Source organism: Atta cephalotes (genome assembly GCF_000143395.1).
Source record: "Atta cephalotes unplaced genomic scaffold scaffold00027, whole genome shotgun sequence".
Classification (NCBI taxonomy): domain Eukaryota; kingdom Metazoa; phylum Arthropoda; class Insecta; order Hymenoptera; family Formicidae; genus Atta; species Atta cephalotes.
This window is the reverse complement of record NW_012130091.1, coordinates 1,147,061-1,167,516: the sequence shown is the minus strand read 5'-3', so window position 1 is coordinate 1,167,516 and position 20,456 is coordinate 1,147,061. Positions and strand designations below refer to the sequence as shown.

The window sequence follows — 20,456 nt, the reverse complement described above, 5'->3', positions numbered from 1 at the left end:
GGAAGACTTCTACGATTTATACTATATATTACAAGGTGTATAAGCTTAAATCCGCTGTTTTTGTCAGAAAAACACATTTTTTTTCCTAGGAAGCAAAAACAATTTATTCAAAGTGCCATCGCTAACTATACATTTTTCCCATCTTTCGGGCAATTTGTGTATACCACGCCAAAAAATTCCTTATCTTTCGAGGCAAACCACTCATTAAGCCATTTTCGGACGTCGTAAGAATCGAAGTGCCGCTCAGCGAGCGCGTGGCCCATCAACAAAAACAGGTGATAGTCAGAAGGTGCCAGGTCTGGTGAGTAAGCGGGATGGAATAGCACTTCCCAGTTGAGTGTCTCCAAGTAGTTTTGGACCATTGTTGACGTATGCGATGATGTTTCAGGTTTTAACAGCTCGTAGTAGATGACACCCTCCTGATCTCACCAAACGCACAGCAGTCTTCCGTCCGAAGCGATTTGGTCTTGAGGAAAAGATTGATGATTGAGCGGAATCAACCCAAGATTTCTTGCGTTTAGGATTCTGAAAATAGATCCACTTTTCATTGCCTGTCACAATCCGATGCAGGAACGACTTCCTTTTTTGTCTGGCAAGCAGAATTTGGCATGTGTTTTGGCGTCGCTCCATCTGCCTATCGTTCAGTTCATGCGGCACCCATTTTCTGATTTTTTGAACCTTCTCCATGGCACGTAGCTGCATGGAAATGGCTGCTTGAGAAACACCCAATTGCTCGGCAAGCATTTTTTGCGATTGGGTATCGTCCTCGTCCAAAAGAGCCTGCAATTGACAGTCCTCAACTTTCCTGGGCCGATTTTCACGCTTCTTGTCACTCAGGTCAAAATTGTCGTCATTGAACCAGCGAACCAATCTCTGCACGTTGTTTCCAATAAAGCATTGTCGCCATAGGCCTCCATAAGCATTCGATGCGATTCGGCAGCCGATTTCTTCAAATTGAAACAGAAAAGCAAAGCTTCCCGCATATGTTTTTTTTAAGCAAAAAACTAGACATGATTACAAAAGAAAAAATGTATGTTGTTGTATGAAATTGCTGATGATGCACACTGGTTAATGTTGACAGATATCAAACATAAAAAAAAGTGTGTTGTGTGCCTAGGGTAGCTTTGTACGCTCACTAATGCCATCTATGAGCAAACAGCGGATTTCAGCTTATACACCTGGTATATTCTTATATTCTTCATTCCATAAGAGAATAATTTAATAGGACATTAGTAGAACGAAAGTAAAATCGAAATCTCTTAAATTACATAATTAATAATATAATTAATAAATGAATTCAGTAACATATATGCACAATAAGCACAAAGCATATTTCTTTAATTCTTTTTATATCACAATTTATATGAATGTCGTTAATCATTTTATGGACATATCTCATGTATAGTAAAATTAAATATTATAGTATAGTATTGTTAAATGAGTACATTACTGGGATTCTTTTATATACGGACAATTCTTTAATCTTTCGTTGTTACACTTTCGTAAAATTTTATGATTATCACACTAGGTCAATTAGACAATTGATGTCATCTGAAATTATTTGATTCGAACAAAAAAAGTATGGAATATATTTTGAACATTATAGTTTTATTAATGATAACGTTACGAAAAATAATATGTTAAAAAAATTCTTGAAAACGTACATATAAAAAAGTGAACTGTAACGTAAAAAAAATCAACTTCATTTTTTAGTTTTTTTAAGTTAAAATTTTAGAGTGCTCCTAAAACGTAATACTTTCATAAAAATATGTGTTAGCGCACGTTTCAATAAATATATTTTTCTGACATGTGAAGGAGGAAAAAATATTATTTTCTTTTTAACCAGCTGCCACATATATACCAACATATTTTGGAATAGTTAATTGTTTCAACCTCTAGAGAAGATCTCTAACTTCTGATTGATAATCGCATAAGGCTCGATTACAAGCTACGCCATAAAAGTTATACAGCGAAATTCGGACTACAAGTTATTTTGACATCTGTTATGACAACAGAGGATTAATATAGAATGATTATGAGGATTCTAAATTATGGAAAAGACAAGGAGTACAAGTACAATCCACTTGCTGGAATGCATTTGTAACGCGAAGTGGACCGCACTCGAAGTGACAAAAATCGAATCAATAGCTGCGTTCAGCAGAGAAAGCAGCTTTGCAACTATTGTAAAATTCGATTGGTTCTTGCTTTTGGTTCTATATGTCTATCTGGCTATATATCTAAATGTATCTAAACGTATCTAAATATATCTAAACTAATCATATTGTAGAATGCTGAATGCAGTCATTATATGAAAGCTAATGATATTTTATAAAAAACAAAAGAACTAAGATTTTTACATATTTTTCGCAATAAATTATTCGCAATTGGGATTCTTACTAACATCAAATTTTATTAATAAGATATTCTTATTAGCATCAATATTATTAAATTGACAAGCAATTTAATATGTGATATTACTACTTTAATTTTGTTCATAATTATGACTCAAGATTAAAAAAAGATTACGACGCATGGTTTGCAGAATTTATGTATATAAATTCACACTGAAATATTTAAAATACTTAAAATCTGCTCTGACCAAAATAGGATTTCTCTTAATTAAATTTAAGAGCTTTATAATTATCAGGAACTTAATTAAATAAGGTATTACGACACAAAACAACTATAACACTATGGTACTATATGATTGTAAGTTATAAGTTGAAACAGAATCGGATGAGTAAAAGATTGAATATGAAGATATAAAAAGAGATGTGCTATGCTTGATATTGTTAAGTCTAAAGAAGTTCAGGTTATATTAGCATTAAAATCAATGTTTTTCTAATTTAACTATTATTTACCTAGTGAGTGTTTTCTGAAAAAAAATTTCAATATGATAAACAGAATTTGAGATTATTGTGTCATAAAAAATTGTGGAATAAAAAATACAAATATTAGAAAATTATACATGTGAAATTATAAAAATTTTTATATTATGTTCAGTGTATTTTTTTCTACGAAAATGATATTTTTATTATATCAATAACAATAGTAAGAAATTATTAAGTTTCTCTTTTTTTTAGAGTAATACGTTCCCTACTACGACTTCTTCTTCGACTTTGGCTACAATCAGAATCATCGGATCTGTCATATGATCTTTTTTCAGATTTTCCTTTTACTCTCTGTTTGTTCGGCCATTGTTGCATCTTCATACTTTTTGCTATTACACGTTTTTGATGATCCAGTTGCGGGAATAAATCTACAAAAGTAATTCAAATTTTTATTAACAATTTAAAAAATTGTAACATTATAATTAAAATAGACTATTTTCTAAACTATAAAGAACAGTTTATTCTTTGTTCAATCACATATGTTTCAATAAAGTTTCAATTTCAAGATTATATAGGATAAATCAGAATCGTCGAACTAGCTTTTTTATCCTATGAGAAAATAATTGAACTATGTTATAATTTAATTAGGTATAAAGTCGATAATTTTCTTATAAGGTAAAAAATTGGTTCAACGACTCTGATTCACTCTGTATGTACTGCTAAGAAAAAATTTTTTTTAATCGGTCACTTAGCTCAAAAGTTTCTATTTTATGTCAAAAGAATCCCTAAATTTTTATCAAAAAATATTAAGAGATTTAGAGATCGCTAGTGTATGCGTGCGTGCGTGCGTGCGTGCGTATGTGTATGAACGATTTTTAAATCAAAGAGATTCGATTTTCCTTAATACATGTTTCGATTTGATGCAAAAAATGGCTTAAACCGGATTTTAAAAGTGATGTTTTTTTAGTTGCTGAAAAAAGTTGCATTTAACATTATAAGAATAAAACAAATTTTTACGAATAAAAACAAATAAAGGCCTTGTAAAAGGTTCCGGGAAAATTCCAACTGGATTTTGGGTGAACAGACCTACAATTTGAAAGGAGTAACAACCATTTGAACGCTTGGAATCTTGCTAAAATCGACTTTGAACTCGAAATTTGGTTTGATTCTTTCACATTAATCGGGCTGTATTTCTAAGGCATATATTGTAGAAATGAATTATTGCATCGTGTTAGTGATCAAAAAATCATACAGTACCACTTTTAAAATTCGGTTTAAGCCATTTTTGTATCAAATCCAATTCGTCAGATGAGACTCGACGCATTAACAGCTTAATAACATTTCGATGATTAAATTACAAAAAAATTTTGCTTGAGTTTTATTACATAATGATTCGATAAATTACTGTATAATGTATCAGAAAGTACATTGACATCGCTATTACATCACTACACCTAGCTGATTGATTTCCGTTATACATAATACAGTAATTTTTAAGTTTTATAACTCGAAAAGTACTTCATGAAAAAATATTTTATTAGTGTTTTGAAAAGCTCTCGAAAGGTGCTATAAGAATACGCAATAAAAAATGGGAGATTCCATAAAAAAAATTGGGAGATTTCATAAAAAAAATGTTGATCTGGCTCTGATCTTAGTAGTGCTTCCTATCCAAAATTTGTTATTTCTACTTTCTTTTTCTCAAGAAAACCAACTTTCATATAAAACATAGGAAGATAGAATGTCAATGCGAGTACAGATTGTTGGTGTGCAAGAATACCATTTCGGAATGAAATAAAATTACAGACGTTTCGATCATTATTTATATTGGATCATCTTCAATGCAGTTTTTGAAAAAATTTAATTGTGTAAATTTAAATATGTACTGACCGCTTACTATTTTGTTAATAAATATAGAACTTGTCTGTCGTATTTAACTAAATACTCAAATAAATTACATATTTGCAATATACAATAATATGAAAAATAATAAAAGACATAAAATACTAATACAAAAAATATTAAAACTGGGTACACTTACATTATATATTGATAATGATCGGAACGATAATTTAGAACATGTATATATAGTAATATATATACAGTAAGTTTCAAGAGTGCGTAAAGAGTGTGTTAAAACGAAATTATTATTAAGTGAGGGAATAATACAATAAATAAAAGGAAAACGAAAAGTCAAATGAATTATAAAAACAAAGTATGTGCACTAACTATTAACTTGGAAAAATCATTCTTCTTAAAATAAATAATAATATAAAGAACATTTCATTATCCTCTTGTAAATTTAAACTATTCTTTTGTTTCTTAATATAAATAGATCTCTAAGATTAATCGCTTGTTGTAATTCTTTTCTTCATCTAAAATCTTGATATTCCAATCAAAATTATGATTAAATTCAAGTTTATATTCCGTAAATCGAGTGTTAATTACGTTTATTGATATGATTACGATGTTCTAATATCCTGATTAATAATCTTTCCATTTGGCCTACGTATGAAGCGTTACAAAACATTTAATTTTATATACTACGTTAGAATATAACAAAAAATGTAATTTGTCCTTTTGAACTCTAATGAAACTCAATTTATGTAATCCTACGTAAGCCAAGCTAACCATTTTGTTATTTTTGAAAAATTATAAATTCACTAGTGATTTGCAAATTACAAACATATAATAATAAACAACTGAATGTTCTTTGTATTTCATGTTTGATTTTTGAAAAATTTTTTGAATCTTTCTAATATCTTTGATATTGACACATAAGGAACATAGGAAACAATAAAAAAGGTTGTTAAAGATTTAGTTGCAGATGAATTTTTATTTGTACTAATTTGTACTAATTTGCTATTAAGTCGTTTAAATTTTATGTAAAATCTTTTTTTGATATAATTAAATATTATATTGAAAAAGTATTCATTATTCAATCAAATTTTTATTACTAATCGAAAGTTTTTTTCAGAAACTAGGATGTGATAATAGTAAAATTCTGTCCATTAGACCAAAAATCGTTCTCATTTTCTGACACATTGAATGGCACGAAAAATAATTTAAATATCGCGCCGAAAAAATTGATGATACCAATCATATAACAGAATATTATCTTTCTTTATCAACGTTACATTAAAAAAGTTTAAACTATTATCACCAAGCTCTGCTATAAATTTTAATCTAGAGTGAAAACTAAAATTATTTATGATCGTATTGATGTTGTACTCTTGAGTTGAGAGTATAATGTCATCGACATATCTATAAAATTCCAAAGAGAACGGTTTTTCAAGTACAAAAATTTCGAGATGTTGCAGGATTAAATCAGCTGAAATAGGGGATAGCGGGAATTCCATTGGGACATCAAAAGGCTATTTATAGAATTTATCATTAGGCTTAAGTATGTGAAGTTAAGTACCAAAACGATTGTTTTGAAAAATTCATCCTTTGGTAAATTAATTTTACCATTAAGAGAATGCCGTCGAACGTCAATCAATGCTTTTTATTACTAGGTTTACAAGTTTGTAAAAAATGAGACAACGTCTCGACGATATCAACACCGAGTTAGATAATTTTATTTTAATAAGATCATTTACAAATTGAAAATTGTTTTTTATGTAATCGTAAGGTTTTTCTAAGCTTTCATCGAAAATTTTGTGTAAAAATATCGCAAGATTATGTAAGGGACTACCTATAGAAGAAACTATAACACGTAACGGGTTGCTCTGTTTGTGTATTTTGGGAAAACTATAAACTCTAGATAATGTTGGATTTGTTGAGTTTAAAAAAATTATAAGTATAATCAGAAATTAATTCTCGATTTTTCCAAGTTTTTAACAAATCTTTTAAATCTTTTAATTATAATACCTTATTTGAAGGATTGCGTTTAACAATAGTGTAAGTATCAGTATTTGAAAGCAAAAATTCCATTTTATTTACATAATCAATTTTATCAAGAACTACTACTACATTTCTTTTGTTGGTATGCGAGATTCTAAATGAAGAAAAAAATTACAAGCGATAAACAAGAGAAGTGCATAAAATGAAGCGCAAATTAGAATTAATTAGGAGAATTAACTAGGTGTACAAGCTTAAATCCACTGTTTTTGTCAGAAAAACACATTTTTTTTTTTCCTAGGAAGCAAAAACAAATTTATTCAAAGTACTTGCCCTCGCTAACTATACATTTTTCCCATCTTTCGGGCAATTTGTGTATACCACGCCAAAAAATTCCTCATCTTTCGAGGCAAACCACTCATCAAGCCATTTTCGGACATCTTCGTAAGAATCGAAGTGCCGCTCAGCGAGCGCGTGGCCCATCAACAAAAACAGGTGATAGTCAGAAGGTGCCAGGTCTGGTGAGTAAGCGGGATGGAATAGCACTTCCCAGTTGAATATCTCCAAGTAGTTTTGGACCATTGTTGATGTGCGATGGTGCATTGTCATGGAGGAAAATCAGCTTGTCATGTCTTTTCTGATAATGCGGCCTTTTTTCACGCAGAGCACGGTGCAATTTGATCAGTTGTTGATGGTAGCGGTGAGCATTAACAGTTTCACCAAGTTTTAACAGCTCGTAGTAGATGACACCCTCCTGATCTCACCAAACGCACAGCAGTCTTCCGTCCGAAGCAATTTGGTCTTAAGGAAAAGGTTGATGATTGAGCGGGATCAACCCAACATTTCTTGCGTTTAGGATTCTGAAAATAGATCCACTTTTCATTGCCTGTCACAATCCGATGCAGGAACGACTTCCTTTTTTGTCTGGCAGAATTTGGCATGTGTTTTGGCGTCGCTCCATCTGCATCCTATCGTTCAGTTCATGCGGCACCCATTTTCCGATTTTTTGAACCTTCTCCATGGCACGTAGCCGCATGGAAATGGCTGCTTGAGAAACACCCAATTGCTCGGCAAGCATTTTTTGATTGAGTATCGTCCTCGTTCAAAAGAGCCTGCAATTGACAGTCCTCAACTTTCCTGGGCCGATTTTCACGCTTCTTGTCACTCAGGTCAAAATTGTTGTCATTGAACCAGCGAATCAATCTCTGCACGTTGTTTCCAATAAAGCATTGTCGCCATAGGCCTCCATAAGCATTCGATGCGATTCGGCAGCCGATTTTTTCAAATTGAAACAGAAAAGCAAAGCTTCCCGCATATGCTTTTTTTTAGCAAAAAATTAGACATGATTACGAAAGAAAAAATGTATGTTGTTGTAAGAAATTGCTGATGATGTGCATTGGTTAATGTTGACAGATGTCAAACACATAAAAAAAAGTGTGCCCAGGGTAGCTTTGTACGCTCACTAATGCCACCTATGAGCAAACTGCGGATTTAAGCTTATACACCTGACATATATTGTTGGAAAGGTCTTACTGAGTAAAGTTCAGCTGTACAATACTTCGCTTGAATGACGCTTCTAGAGGGTGCTATGTGCAATAGAAGTTTGGTAAACTCTTGTGTTCCTACACTCCTCTGATCTCAACTCCAATGACCTTGACATTGACGTATGTTGTCAAGGTCATGACTGTAAATGTATGGAAGACGATCAACTGTAGCAAAAAATATGTAATAAGTATTGCCGATATTTCATTTATGGATACTCTATTCTCCGTTATTTGCTGATAAAATATTATCACAACTCCAAGTGTGCCACGGGGAGGCTATGGTAGGATTACCTCCTCGTGGCGCACTTTGGGGTCGTGATAATATTTCACTTCTTCGTCTTTCATATATTCCATTTATAAAACTTATTTTGTCAATAACGGGTACTAAACGATAACTAAAACATGTTGGAGATCATTCAAGATCATGACCTTGATAACATACGTCAATGTCAAGGTCATCGGAGTTGACTCAGACGAGTATAGAGAAACAAGTTTTATCAAACTGATAACTTATATTGCACATAATGCCCTCTAGAGGCGCCATTCAAGCAAGAAGTATTGTACAGCTGAACTTTATTCGACAAGACCTTTCCAACAATATGTAATTCATTCTAATTTGCGATTATCACTTCCCTTGTCAAAGTTTATTTATATTAAGAAATAAGAGAATAATTTAAATTTATAAGAGGATACTGAAATGTTAGATTCTTTATATTATGATTTATTTTAAGAAGAATGATTTTTCCAAGTTAATAGTTAATGCGCATACTTTGTTTTCATAATTCGTTTGACTTTTCGTTTTCCTTTTATTTATTGTGTTATTTCCCCACTTAATAATAATTTCGTTTTGATCTCTTCACACTCTTGAAATGTCTTACTGTATACACGTTCTAAATTATCTGACTATCATCAATATGTAATGTAAGTGTACCTAGTTTTTTAAATATTTTTTGTATTAGTATTTTATGTCTTTTATTATTGTATATTGCAGATATGTAATTCGTTTGAGTATTTAGTTAAATACGACAAGTTTTATATTTATTATATTGACGAAACATAGTAAGCGGTCAATACATATTTAAATTTACACAATTAAATTTTTTCAAAAACTACATTGAAGATTCAATAATAATCGTCGAAACGTCTGTAATTTTATTTCATTTCGAAATGTATGATATTCTTGCACATCAACAGCCTGTGCTAACTCGCATTGGCTTTCTACAATTTATTCTTTGAAGCCTTCAATCAAGATTGAGAATTTCATATAAAACTTTCTTGTATCTCTCTTAGTTTCTAAGATATTCGCTTGGGGTGATAAAATGCCCCATTCTGTATATGTATGTATATGTATGTATACACAGGTCTTGAAGCAGGAAGTTTATTCGTCGCAGTCAACTCAAGAGAATAATTGAGAAATCGAATCGAGGCTGCAGTGCACCAAATATCGTCAAATCAGTGTTTGGCTGCAACACAGCTGTCCGTAGTACTAGATACAATGCTTGCATTGCTAAACAATATCTCCATTAAGCAAGTAAATAAATACAACGTGAAGTAATGAGAAAGTATTGATGAAAACTACGTTTTGTCTTTTTTGCGATTTTTTTCCAAAACGAAGCAAAAACGGAGCAAAGTCTATAGAACTTTTTTTCTTAGTTTATCGATCCTCTACACGTTCCCGAAATCATTTAAATTCAAGATACCTTGTATAATAAATAAGACACCTTGTATAATAAATAAGACGGTCTTCGCCAATACGTGTTCGAGATGGACTTAAGCAAAGATGGTAAATGTTAAGAGGACCTCGTTCTCTTCAAATTTTGATAAAGATACACTGAATCGATGCGTTTTTCGCATAAAAATAAATATATATTTACAATGAAAAAATATCCCGCGAATCGAGATATTAAATATTAAAGTTGACGTCTATTGAGGTTAGGAAATCTGTTTTACTGACTAAATGTATCGATATGATCACGTACAAGTTTTTGTAGGTAGACAAGATATTTCTCTGCTGCAGACTCTTATTTGATTATATTGAAAAATGATATGTTTAATAAAGTAATTAAATAAAAATCCTTGGCTCACCAAAATGTTGCTAATATAAACTTGTGGCCAAAATTTGTACGGGAAATGTTTTGAAATTAAGATTTAACCAATCATAAACTGTTCTTATAAATTTAATATTAGAAGAATCCTATATAAATGTAATTTTAGAAGATTATGTTATATGACATTTTATATTTTTATTTATTAAAACAAGTATATACAAAAAGTTGGAAACGCGAGATTCGCGATAGATTTACTATATAAATCCTTAGGTAATATTAGTAATTTTAATTAATAAATTTAATAATACATTATGAACATTTGTAATTTTTTTCAAAATTTATAGGAATTTGGACAACGACGGAGTTGCATCATAGCATCTATTTTAAAGAAATGCTAGATTTAAGCTTTAATACATATAAAAAATACATATAAAAATACATATAAAAAAAAAAATTAAAAAGATATCAATTTTAAATAACAAGCTTCAATGCTTTAAAAATATTGGGTTGTCCGGAAAGTTCGTGCCGATGTTGAAGGAAAATTGAAACGCAGAAAATTTTAATTTAATAAATGTATACTAAAATTTAAATTTTAGTCGAACTTTCCGGACAACCCAATATAATATAAATTTTTTAATTATTTTTAAAATAGTGAATTTAGTATTGTATGGCAGATGAATTTAGTATTGCGTGGCTGTGACAGATTTCTTAACCTGAATAGTTGTCAACTTTAATAATATATTTCGATTCGCTGAACACATCTTTCAAATCTTTATTTTGGAGAAAACGCATTGATTCAGTGTATTTTTTTATTAAAATTTGAGATGAATGGAGTCTTCTTAATATTTATCACCTGCAAGAAAATACAGACAAAACAATTGTACAAAATCCTTCAATTCCGATGGGAAAATTTCGCTGAAATTAGTCCACGTTTTGAAATACTTTTCAGCATTTCAGAGAAATTTCAGGAAAAATTTCAAAAAAATCGAGAACAGAAGTTCAAAGAAAGTTCAGTTCAATTTCAGTATGTCAGCTAAAAAACTCACTTTCGATAAAATTTCGATTAATTTTCAATTTCGCTGAAATATTCTAAACGTGGAATAATTCCAGCGAAATTTTTTTTACTAGGGAATGCACTTCGAGTTGGAATCCAACTTAATCAAAAGATAATAAAACATCCGTAAAATTATATTTCTCAATGTTTCTTTAGAGAATCCAATATTATAGATATATCAAATATTATAGAAATATCAAATCAGTTCATTTAGAACATCCTTAAGAACATTTCTTAAGAACTTTCTTAAAAATATCTTCGTCACGATCTTAAATCAAATAAAAATTCCTTAACCCCTATCTACAATAGAGTTCTAAGCCTTAAGCCATAAGAAATGGATGAATCATAATCGATTATTCTTCTCGAATTTGATTGTAATTGGTCAATTTCTTACGACTTAAGGCTTAAACATCTATTATAAATCCGGACTCCTGACTAGTCGTGGCGGTCATGTTGGAATCGTAACGATAGAAGCGAGGAATGACATGTTAATTTAGGTTGCATACCATTTTTAAATAAAGACACCTTGAATGAAACGAAATGACGAGATCACTTTAAACTTGTAAAAATCGATGAAAATTGTCCTTTTCTCCTTTGACAGTAAAATGATCGTAAAAGGCACGTAAAGTGAGTCTATATTCAGGTAAAAACGCACGGTCTGATAACTGTTGAAACGAGTAAAATATACGCTTTTACATATAAAATTCTAAGATAATTTTAGTTTTCATCGATAATTACGATTTTGATAAGTAGAGATAAATCACATTTTCACAATTAAGCAAATAATAATGAAATGATGCAACATAAATTTCGCCGTCAAAACATTTTTCCACGCCTACAAGTTCAATCATTCATCGTGGTGCACTGTCTGTAACACACATACAAGTATAAGCACGAGCCTATGTATGCACGCCATCGGCACGCCGAGAGTGAACGAGACAGGGAGTTCTTTCTTACTACTAGTCACTTGTTTCAAGCAACCCAAAATGCCTTCTCGGCAATCTCGACCGGCGGCCTCGATAAGGGACAAGGATTCTAAATTCTAACACATTCTAAATAACATATAAGTTTTAATAAATTGTAATAATAGTGTCCATTAATCCAGAATAATATAAATGTTAAAACGCAACAGTTTACGATATTTAATTGTTTACGATTTTTCATATATCTACTATTTTCATATATCTACCTCCTTCATTCGAGTAGCAAGAATAGTTCAATAGAAATAAAATTTTATCGGAAAAAAATTATAAACCAGCATTTCTTTTCAAGAAAGTCTCGAAAGGCCATCAGAAAAGAAATGCGTATGTTTGAGACTCGAGACTTGTGAAGAAAACATGCGAAAAAAATCGAATAGTTGCAAAAAGCACATTTTTCGCTTATAAAATGATAGATATCCGGATAGATCTTATATCACGATATGCATAAATTAATTTACTGAAAATTTAGAACAATTTTATGATTATTTATGACATTATAAAAGCAAAAATTTATATATTAAGGTAAATATAAAATTTAGATTATTTGAATGATTGAAATTTTTTGTTATAAAATTACAAACATATATATGTATGAAAATATATTTTCAGATTTATAATATTCCTTTTAAGATATCACTATATGAAATATTTACATCATACATAATTAAGTGAAATACATCATATAATGATACACATTTGCAATCATGTTATGCTAAGCTTAAATAATTTTAAAATTTTTCTTTATTTTATGCATAAAATAAGATAAATATATTATAAAATTTGTAAACAAATGTTGATTTTGATGTACTGAATTTTATTTAAAGGATTTGTAATCCTGATATGATGTCATAGTAAGCATAAATGATTTGTCAATTTTTCCTTATTTTACTTCATGAAGTAAGACACTATAGTAAGATAAATATACTAAGATAATTATACTATATATATAAAATTTAGACGAAAAAATCCTTTATCATATATCTTACAATTTTCACAATAGTTAACGAGAGAAATATTAATCATTAAAAATCAACGAATATTGGTTTTTAATAATTTTTTACTCAAGTAGTATCAACTTTACAGAAATACAGCAGACAAAAATTGTTTATTTTCTTTTCATAGAATTCTGAGAATTTTTTCAGAATTTTTTATCAACTTTTTAGTATTGAATTTTCTTATTGGCAACTATTTTTATCAATATGAGAAAATGTAGTACTAAAAAAATTCTGAAATTCTCAACAATTCTATAAGAAGAAAATAAATTTTTATCTCTTGCTATTTTTTCGTAAAATTAATAGCACTAAAGTAAAAAATTATTGAAAACCAATATTCGACAATTTTTAATAATTAATTTAATAATATCTTGTTAACTATTGCGAAAATGTAAAATGGTAGAGGACTTTTCGTCTCACAATCAGTTTAGTCCGCTCTACCTGCCCACGAGTGTTGTCAGAAGAATTATCAGACACTCTATATATAAACACATACATATTACATACATGATCGGTACAAATAACAAAATAAAATCCAATATATGCCAAATTTAAAAAAGTGTTCAGACAAGCGTGCGATTAACTCAACGTTAGCGTAGGTAGGCTACCACCCCAAAGGCTATCATCTCTTAGGTTCAAATCTCATCGATACTCCATGCGTTTTACTCCAAGAATATTTATAATTGCGTTATATAAGTATAAAAATTTGTACATATAAAAATAATTAATAACTCTCTCTCTTAATAAATATATTCTGAAAATAAAAAAACAAATTATAATTAAATTTTTTCGTTAAAATGTTCCCAGTAGACAAATATACATACAGCAACTTCACGTTTATCTTAGAATCATCCAATGCTTCATAGAGCGATTGTGATTTAAAATATTGCAGCAACATTAAATCAGTAAATCGCGAAATATTATGATGCAAATATGATATAAATATGAGACACTAAGAATCAGATTTTTGTTTCTTATCTACAACATTTTTGCGTCATGATATTTCATCTTCTTTTATTAGATACGATATAATATTTGGAATCACAATTGGCTCATCTATTATTTGATGATCGAATATTACAACGTAAAGTTGCAATAAAATTTATGTCTGAAAAGTTAAGTATTGTATGGAAAAAAAATTCGATATAAAAAATGTAGATATTCGAAATAACTATAAAATAAGACGTGAAACATTAAAATCGATCTATTAGTTAAATAGAAAAAAAATAAAAAACACTGAAAAAGATTTTTTTTTCACTCGCTCTCTGTTCATTGAGATTGAAAAAAGCAAAGTTTTGAAATTATCGTAAAATGTAACCCTTGTAATAACGAACAAATCTATGGTAGTCTGAACAAGCTTGAAATGTTCATTAATTTTTGCAAAAAACCATTTATTCACTAAAAACTTGTCTGCGGAAAACTTAATTTCTTCATCTTTGAGCAGTCATATAGCAATTTATAAGGGTGATTTTTCTTCTTCAAGAGTTGCACTATCACATACACTTAATAACAAAATGATTTTTTGCAATTAAACTATTATAAAACAACTTTAAGTAAAAAGTGGGTAGTTTTTTCCGTATAAAAAATGAAATAATTTCATTAATATGTATCATATCAAATAGCCGTGTGAAGCATTCGAAATCTGACATTTTTCTACAAATTAAAAAAAGGATTACCCTCCGATTATTAGAAACTGAGATAACAATTCTTTTTCAAAAAATCACTGTGGCTCTAATTTTTAAAATTAAGAGTTCTGACATCAATTTGTCAAGGAAGAATTGAATTTGCTGTTAAAAAATTCTCCAATTTTTTGTTTAAACCAAAAAGTTTGTTTAAAACCATTGAAAAGTTGAAGAATGAGAGCGAGGTAGTGCGCTGAATGAAGTGAGAGAAGCTGGCGAGCAGTCGAGTGGGGAAGATCGGGCCGCTCGGGGATTCGCGTACCTGATTTTGTGCGTTAAAATTTACTAAATTTACGTTTTCTCAGCAATAAATTGATGTGGAAACATAATTTTTTTTAATCTGAGGTAGCTCGACGATATAAACAAATAGCTTAACCAATGTTTCGCAAAGTAATTGTAACCATGAAGTTTTTAATTTTTTGTTTCTTTTTTATTTTTTCTGTTTATTACTAAAAAATCAAGTTTGGTGCATGTCTGATTAACAAATTTCACATTAGTTATGTTTCTTTATTTAATATGCTATAAAAAATGTCTAATTGGATAATTAAATATACGGAATTATTAATACAAAATAGTTTTTGTGAATTTAATTGCAAATGCAAATATGACATATGTAAATAATTAATTAATGAACAATTTGTCAAATAACTATTGAATAGTTGCAAAATATATTTTTCATGTAATACTAATATTTTTTATTTGCGAAAATTAGTGTTATATCTTTACGTTTTACTTTATATTTGCGAAAGTTAATGTTATATCTTTACGCTAATTTTGGCAAATTATTTATTAATTATTTGTTTACTTTAACGTTAATTATATGTTACACTTGCATCTGCAATTAAATTCACAAAAACAATTTTGTACTGATAATTTCGTACATTTAATTGTCCAATTGGACACTTTTTACATCATATTAAAGAAAAATAGCTAATGTGATTAAATTTGTTAATCAGACATGCATTCCATACTCAAATATGATTTTTTTAGTAATAAACTGAAAAAATAAAAATTCAAGAAACAAAAAATTTTCTAAAAATTTTATGGTTACAATTCAAGATTTTTTTTAACAGCAAATTCAATTCTTTCTTGATATATTGGTGCCAGATAGAACTCTTAATTTAAAAAATTAGAGCCATAGTGATTTTTTGAAAAAAAATTGTTATCTCGGCTTCTAATAATCGAGTAGTCCTTTTTTTTCGAGGGTAGTCCTTTTTTTTTCAAATTTGTAAAAAAAATGTCAGATTTCGAATGCTTCACATTTGATATGATGCATATTAACGAAATTATTTCATTTTTTTATATGGAAAAAGCTACTCACTTTTTAAAATCGTTTTATAATAGTTTAATTGCAAAAAATCGTTTTGTTATTAAGTGTACGTGATAGTGCTCTTGAAGAAGAAAAATCATCCCTGCAAATTGCTGTGCAGCTGCTCAAAGATAAAAAAAATTAAGTTTTCAAACAGGTTTTTAGTAAATAAATGGCTTTTTGCAAAAACTAATGAACATTTCAGGCTTATTCAGACTATTTGTTCGTTATTACAAGGGTTACATTTTACGAGAATTTCAAAGCTTTGCGTTTAAATCTCAATGAACAGAGAGCGAGTAAAAAAAAATCTTTTTGGGTGTTGTTTTTTTTTCTATTGAACTATAATAGATCGATTTTAATGTTTCACGTCTCATTTTGTAGATATTTCGAATACCTACATTTTTTATACCGAATTTTTTTCCATACAATCAATATTTTTTCAATATTATATATTTCAATCAATATTATATATTTTTCATTTTATAAGTGAAAAAAGTATTTTTTGCAACTATCCGATTTTTTTTTGCGTATTTTCTTCACAAGTCTCGAGTCTTAAACATACACATTTTTTTTCTGATGGTCTTTCGAGACTTTCGTGAAAAGAAATGCTAGTTTATAATTTTTTTTCGGTAAAATTCTACTTTTACTAAACTATTCTTGCTATTCGAATTTATGAAAGAAGAGTATACTAACGCGCATGAAAAATCGTTAACAATTAAATATCACATAAACTGTTGCGTTTTAATATGATTTATACTATTCTCTCTGGGGACTTGGTTAGGTGACGTGAATGCATGCGTGCGAATGTAGCGGTGATTTAGATATGAAGTGTAATTAGAAACGAAAAAAGGATATTAGATACGGATAAGTAGGATACGCAGAAGTGATAAATAAATGCGATAAGAACTTCGTAAAGATATAACTGTTCTATATGAGATAAAGAGAAGATAGATGAGATTATGGCATCGAAAGACGCGACTCATCAGGAAGAGGGGGGGAGGAGCCGGGAAGGGAAAGTTGGATAGCAAGCAAAGAAAGTTGACAACAGAGGAGAGGGGCACTGTCAGTAGGAAAAAGGTAACATTTAGGTTAAATGAAGAAACAGAGGAAAGGGCGGAGAGGAGAGGAGCGAGAGAGGAGGTAGAAGACAGTATTAGAAAGAAAATTAAATTAATGAGAGAGGAAAGAATAGCTTTTATGGAAAATATAAGGAAGGAAAGAAAAGTAAGCATCGAAAGACAGAAGATCAAGGAAAGATTTTGGGAGGAAAGGTTTAGGAGGATAGAAGAGAAAATAATAGAAAGTGAAAATAAGATAAAGGAGGCTGGATAGAGAAGGCAGAGAAAAGACTTAGAGAGGGAGGAATATAATAAAGGGAGAAAAGAGATAAAAGATAGATTAGATGAAATGGAAAAGAGAATAGGTCATAGTTATACATCAAGAGAGGAAGAGGAAGGGGAGGAGAAGGGTGTGTATAATAAGGGAGTATCTATAATAGGACTGCGAGTGGAAGGTGGTCAGAAGGAAGCATGGGACAGATTAAGTGAAAGAGAGATAGGAGCAGTGCAGAAATTGGTGGCAGAACGAGAGAAAAGAAAATGCAATATTAAGGGGATTAAATGGGAAGGAGATAAAGATATAGAGAAAGACAAAGAACGAGCACAAAAACTTATAAAGGAGAAAATAGGGATAGATGTACAGATTATCAGCTGGAGGATGAGTGGACCAATAGTGATCATTAAATTAAATAGAAATGAAGAGAGATGAAAAACAAGAATAAATTAAAGGGAAGGAAAATTTTTTTCAAAAATGATTGAAGTTTTGAGGAAAGAAAGACGCACTAGAATAAATAAGTGGGTGAAAACATAGAAAAACAAGGAGGAAGATATAAAGATAGGATATAGGAAGGTGAAGACAAGAGGGGTTTGGAAAACTTGGGCAGAAATAGAGAAAAGAAGAGAAGAAAGAAAAGGAAAATAATAATAGAAAATATGAGAATAGAGAGAGAAAAGAAAGGGATAAGTTAAGGGAAATAGGAGAGGAAAAAAATTTATGTTAAGCCAAGAAAGGAGTGTGGAACTTAAGGAAAGGTGGAAAAAGAAGAGTTAAGGGAGTACAAGAGAAAAAGAGAAATAAAGGCAAATAAAAGGGGAGGAAATATTATGTTTTGGAACATTGTGTAAGTAATAAGGATAAAGATTTTTAAAATTATGTAGGAACTATGTAAGTTTAATTAGCCTATGTGAAACAGAAGAAAATGAGTGAAAAAAAGTTGAAGGGAGGTTACCTAGTTCACATAAATGGGAATGTATATATGCACATAGAGAAAAGAAAAGAGGCAGGGCTATGGGGGGAGATTTATAGTAGGCATAAAGAAAAATTGGGCTGAGGAATCGAACCTAATATATAAAAATAAGGAAGGAGAAACAATGTTGATTATAGGTATAAGGGAAAAGAAAGTTATAATAATATCGGTATATAATAGGGGAGCTGGAAAAATTTAGAAGAAAAGTTAGAAATAATTCTAGGAAATATGGAAAAAGAAGAAATAATAATAGATGAATTTTAATGTAAGAATAAGTGAACTAAGTAGTGTAGAGTGGGAAGAAGAAATAGAAAGGAGAAGTAAAGACAAAGTGATAGGAAACGGAGGCAGAGTTGGGCACAGAGAAAAGGATGGTACATTTTAAATGGATCGACGAAAGGAGATCGGGACGGGGAAATATACTTATGTAGGTTATAAGAGTAGTGCATTATTGTTTATGTGATTGCAAAAGTATAAAGAAAGTATAAAAGAAAACGTAAGGGAATTTGCGATAAGAGATAGGGTGAACTCGGATCACATGCCGCTGTTGCTTAGCATAGAAGGAGAAGAGGAGAGGCAGAAAAAGGAAGAGGAAAAAGCAAGAGATAAAGGAGATAATTGTATGGAATGAACAGACCATAAAAGAATATCAAGAAAAGGCAGAAATTTTAACTGATGAAGCAGCCCAAAAAGGAGAACAATAGAGAAAAATGGCAAAAAATCAAGAAATTGTACATCGAGCGATAATCAAGAGGAAGATAAAAACCAAAAGATTCTAGAATATAAGGAATTAGGACATAAGGATTGATAGAATAGAAATTGTATCAGGAAGAAGAAAGAAATGTAGAGAATACATAGGAGATGAAGACTAGGAAAATAGGCAACAGAGAATATATATATGAAAGAAAGAAGGAAATTTAAAAAGTTGAAGGAAAAGAAGCAAAAAGAAAAGAGAAAAGAAGAGGAAACAGAATTGAGAGGTTTGAAAAGGGAGACGGATATATGGAAATTTATAAACAAAAAAAGGGATAAGAGGATATAGAAAGATAATAACATTGAGATAGAGAAATGGAGGCAACATTTTATGAATCTTTTAAACGGTACTGAAGTGGATGTGGGAAAAGAAGGAAATTGAGACAAAAGAATGGAGAAGAAGGACAGGTGGTGGAAGAGTTGAAAGAAGAAGAAATTAGAGGAGCATTAAAGAAGATGAAGAACAAAAAGACCGTGAATATAGATGGAATCCCGATGGAAGTGTGGAAATATGCGGAAGGTTATGGAAGGACATGATAGAACTATTGGGATAAATTTGGAGACAAGGAGAGATACCTGAAGACTGGAGGCAAAGTATTATTGTATACATTATATAAGAGAGGAGACACAGAATCGGTAGAAAACTATAAAAGGATATCATTATTGTGTATAGCGTACAAATAGTACGCGGAGATTTTAAAAATTAAATTGAAAGAGGAGATAGGGAATAAAAACATAATCTCGGAGACGCAAACAGGATTTAGAAAAGGTAGGTCGATGATGGATAACATATTCGTACTGATTCAAAAGAGCAAGCAGACAGAAGAGAGAGGAAAGTATATGCTCTCTTTGTGGAGGCAGCTTTCGATAGAGTGGATAGAGGTATATTATGGGAATTATAGGAGATATAGAATTAAGAAGCAGCTGATAAGGAGATTAGTGTGTGTGTGTGTGTGTGTGTGTGTGTGTGTGTGTGTGTGTGTGTGTGTGTGTGTGTGTGTGTGTGTGTGTGTGTGTGTGTGTGTGTGTGTGTGTGTGTGTGTGTGTGTGTGTGTGTGTGTGTGTGTGTGTGTGTGTGTGTGTGTGTGTGTGTGTGTGTGTGTGTGTGTGTGTGTGTGTGT

At 30.4% G+C, this 20,456-nt stretch overlaps 1 protein-coding gene across 1 annotated transcript in view; it reads right to left on the bottom strand.

Moving 5' to 3' along the window:
* Positions 1 to 3,062: 3,062 nt before the first annotated feature.
* The window catches only part of LOC105620483 (ribonuclease 3), a 29,531-nt gene continuing 12,137 nt past the window's right edge, over positions 3,063 to 20,456 (bottom strand). Inside the window, exon 10 of the mRNA XM_012201974.1 lies at positions 3,063 to 3,259. Within this exon, the coding sequence (XP_012057364.1) occupies positions 3,063 to 3,259 (197 nt within the window). The remainder of the gene's footprint in view (positions 3,260 to 20,456) is intronic.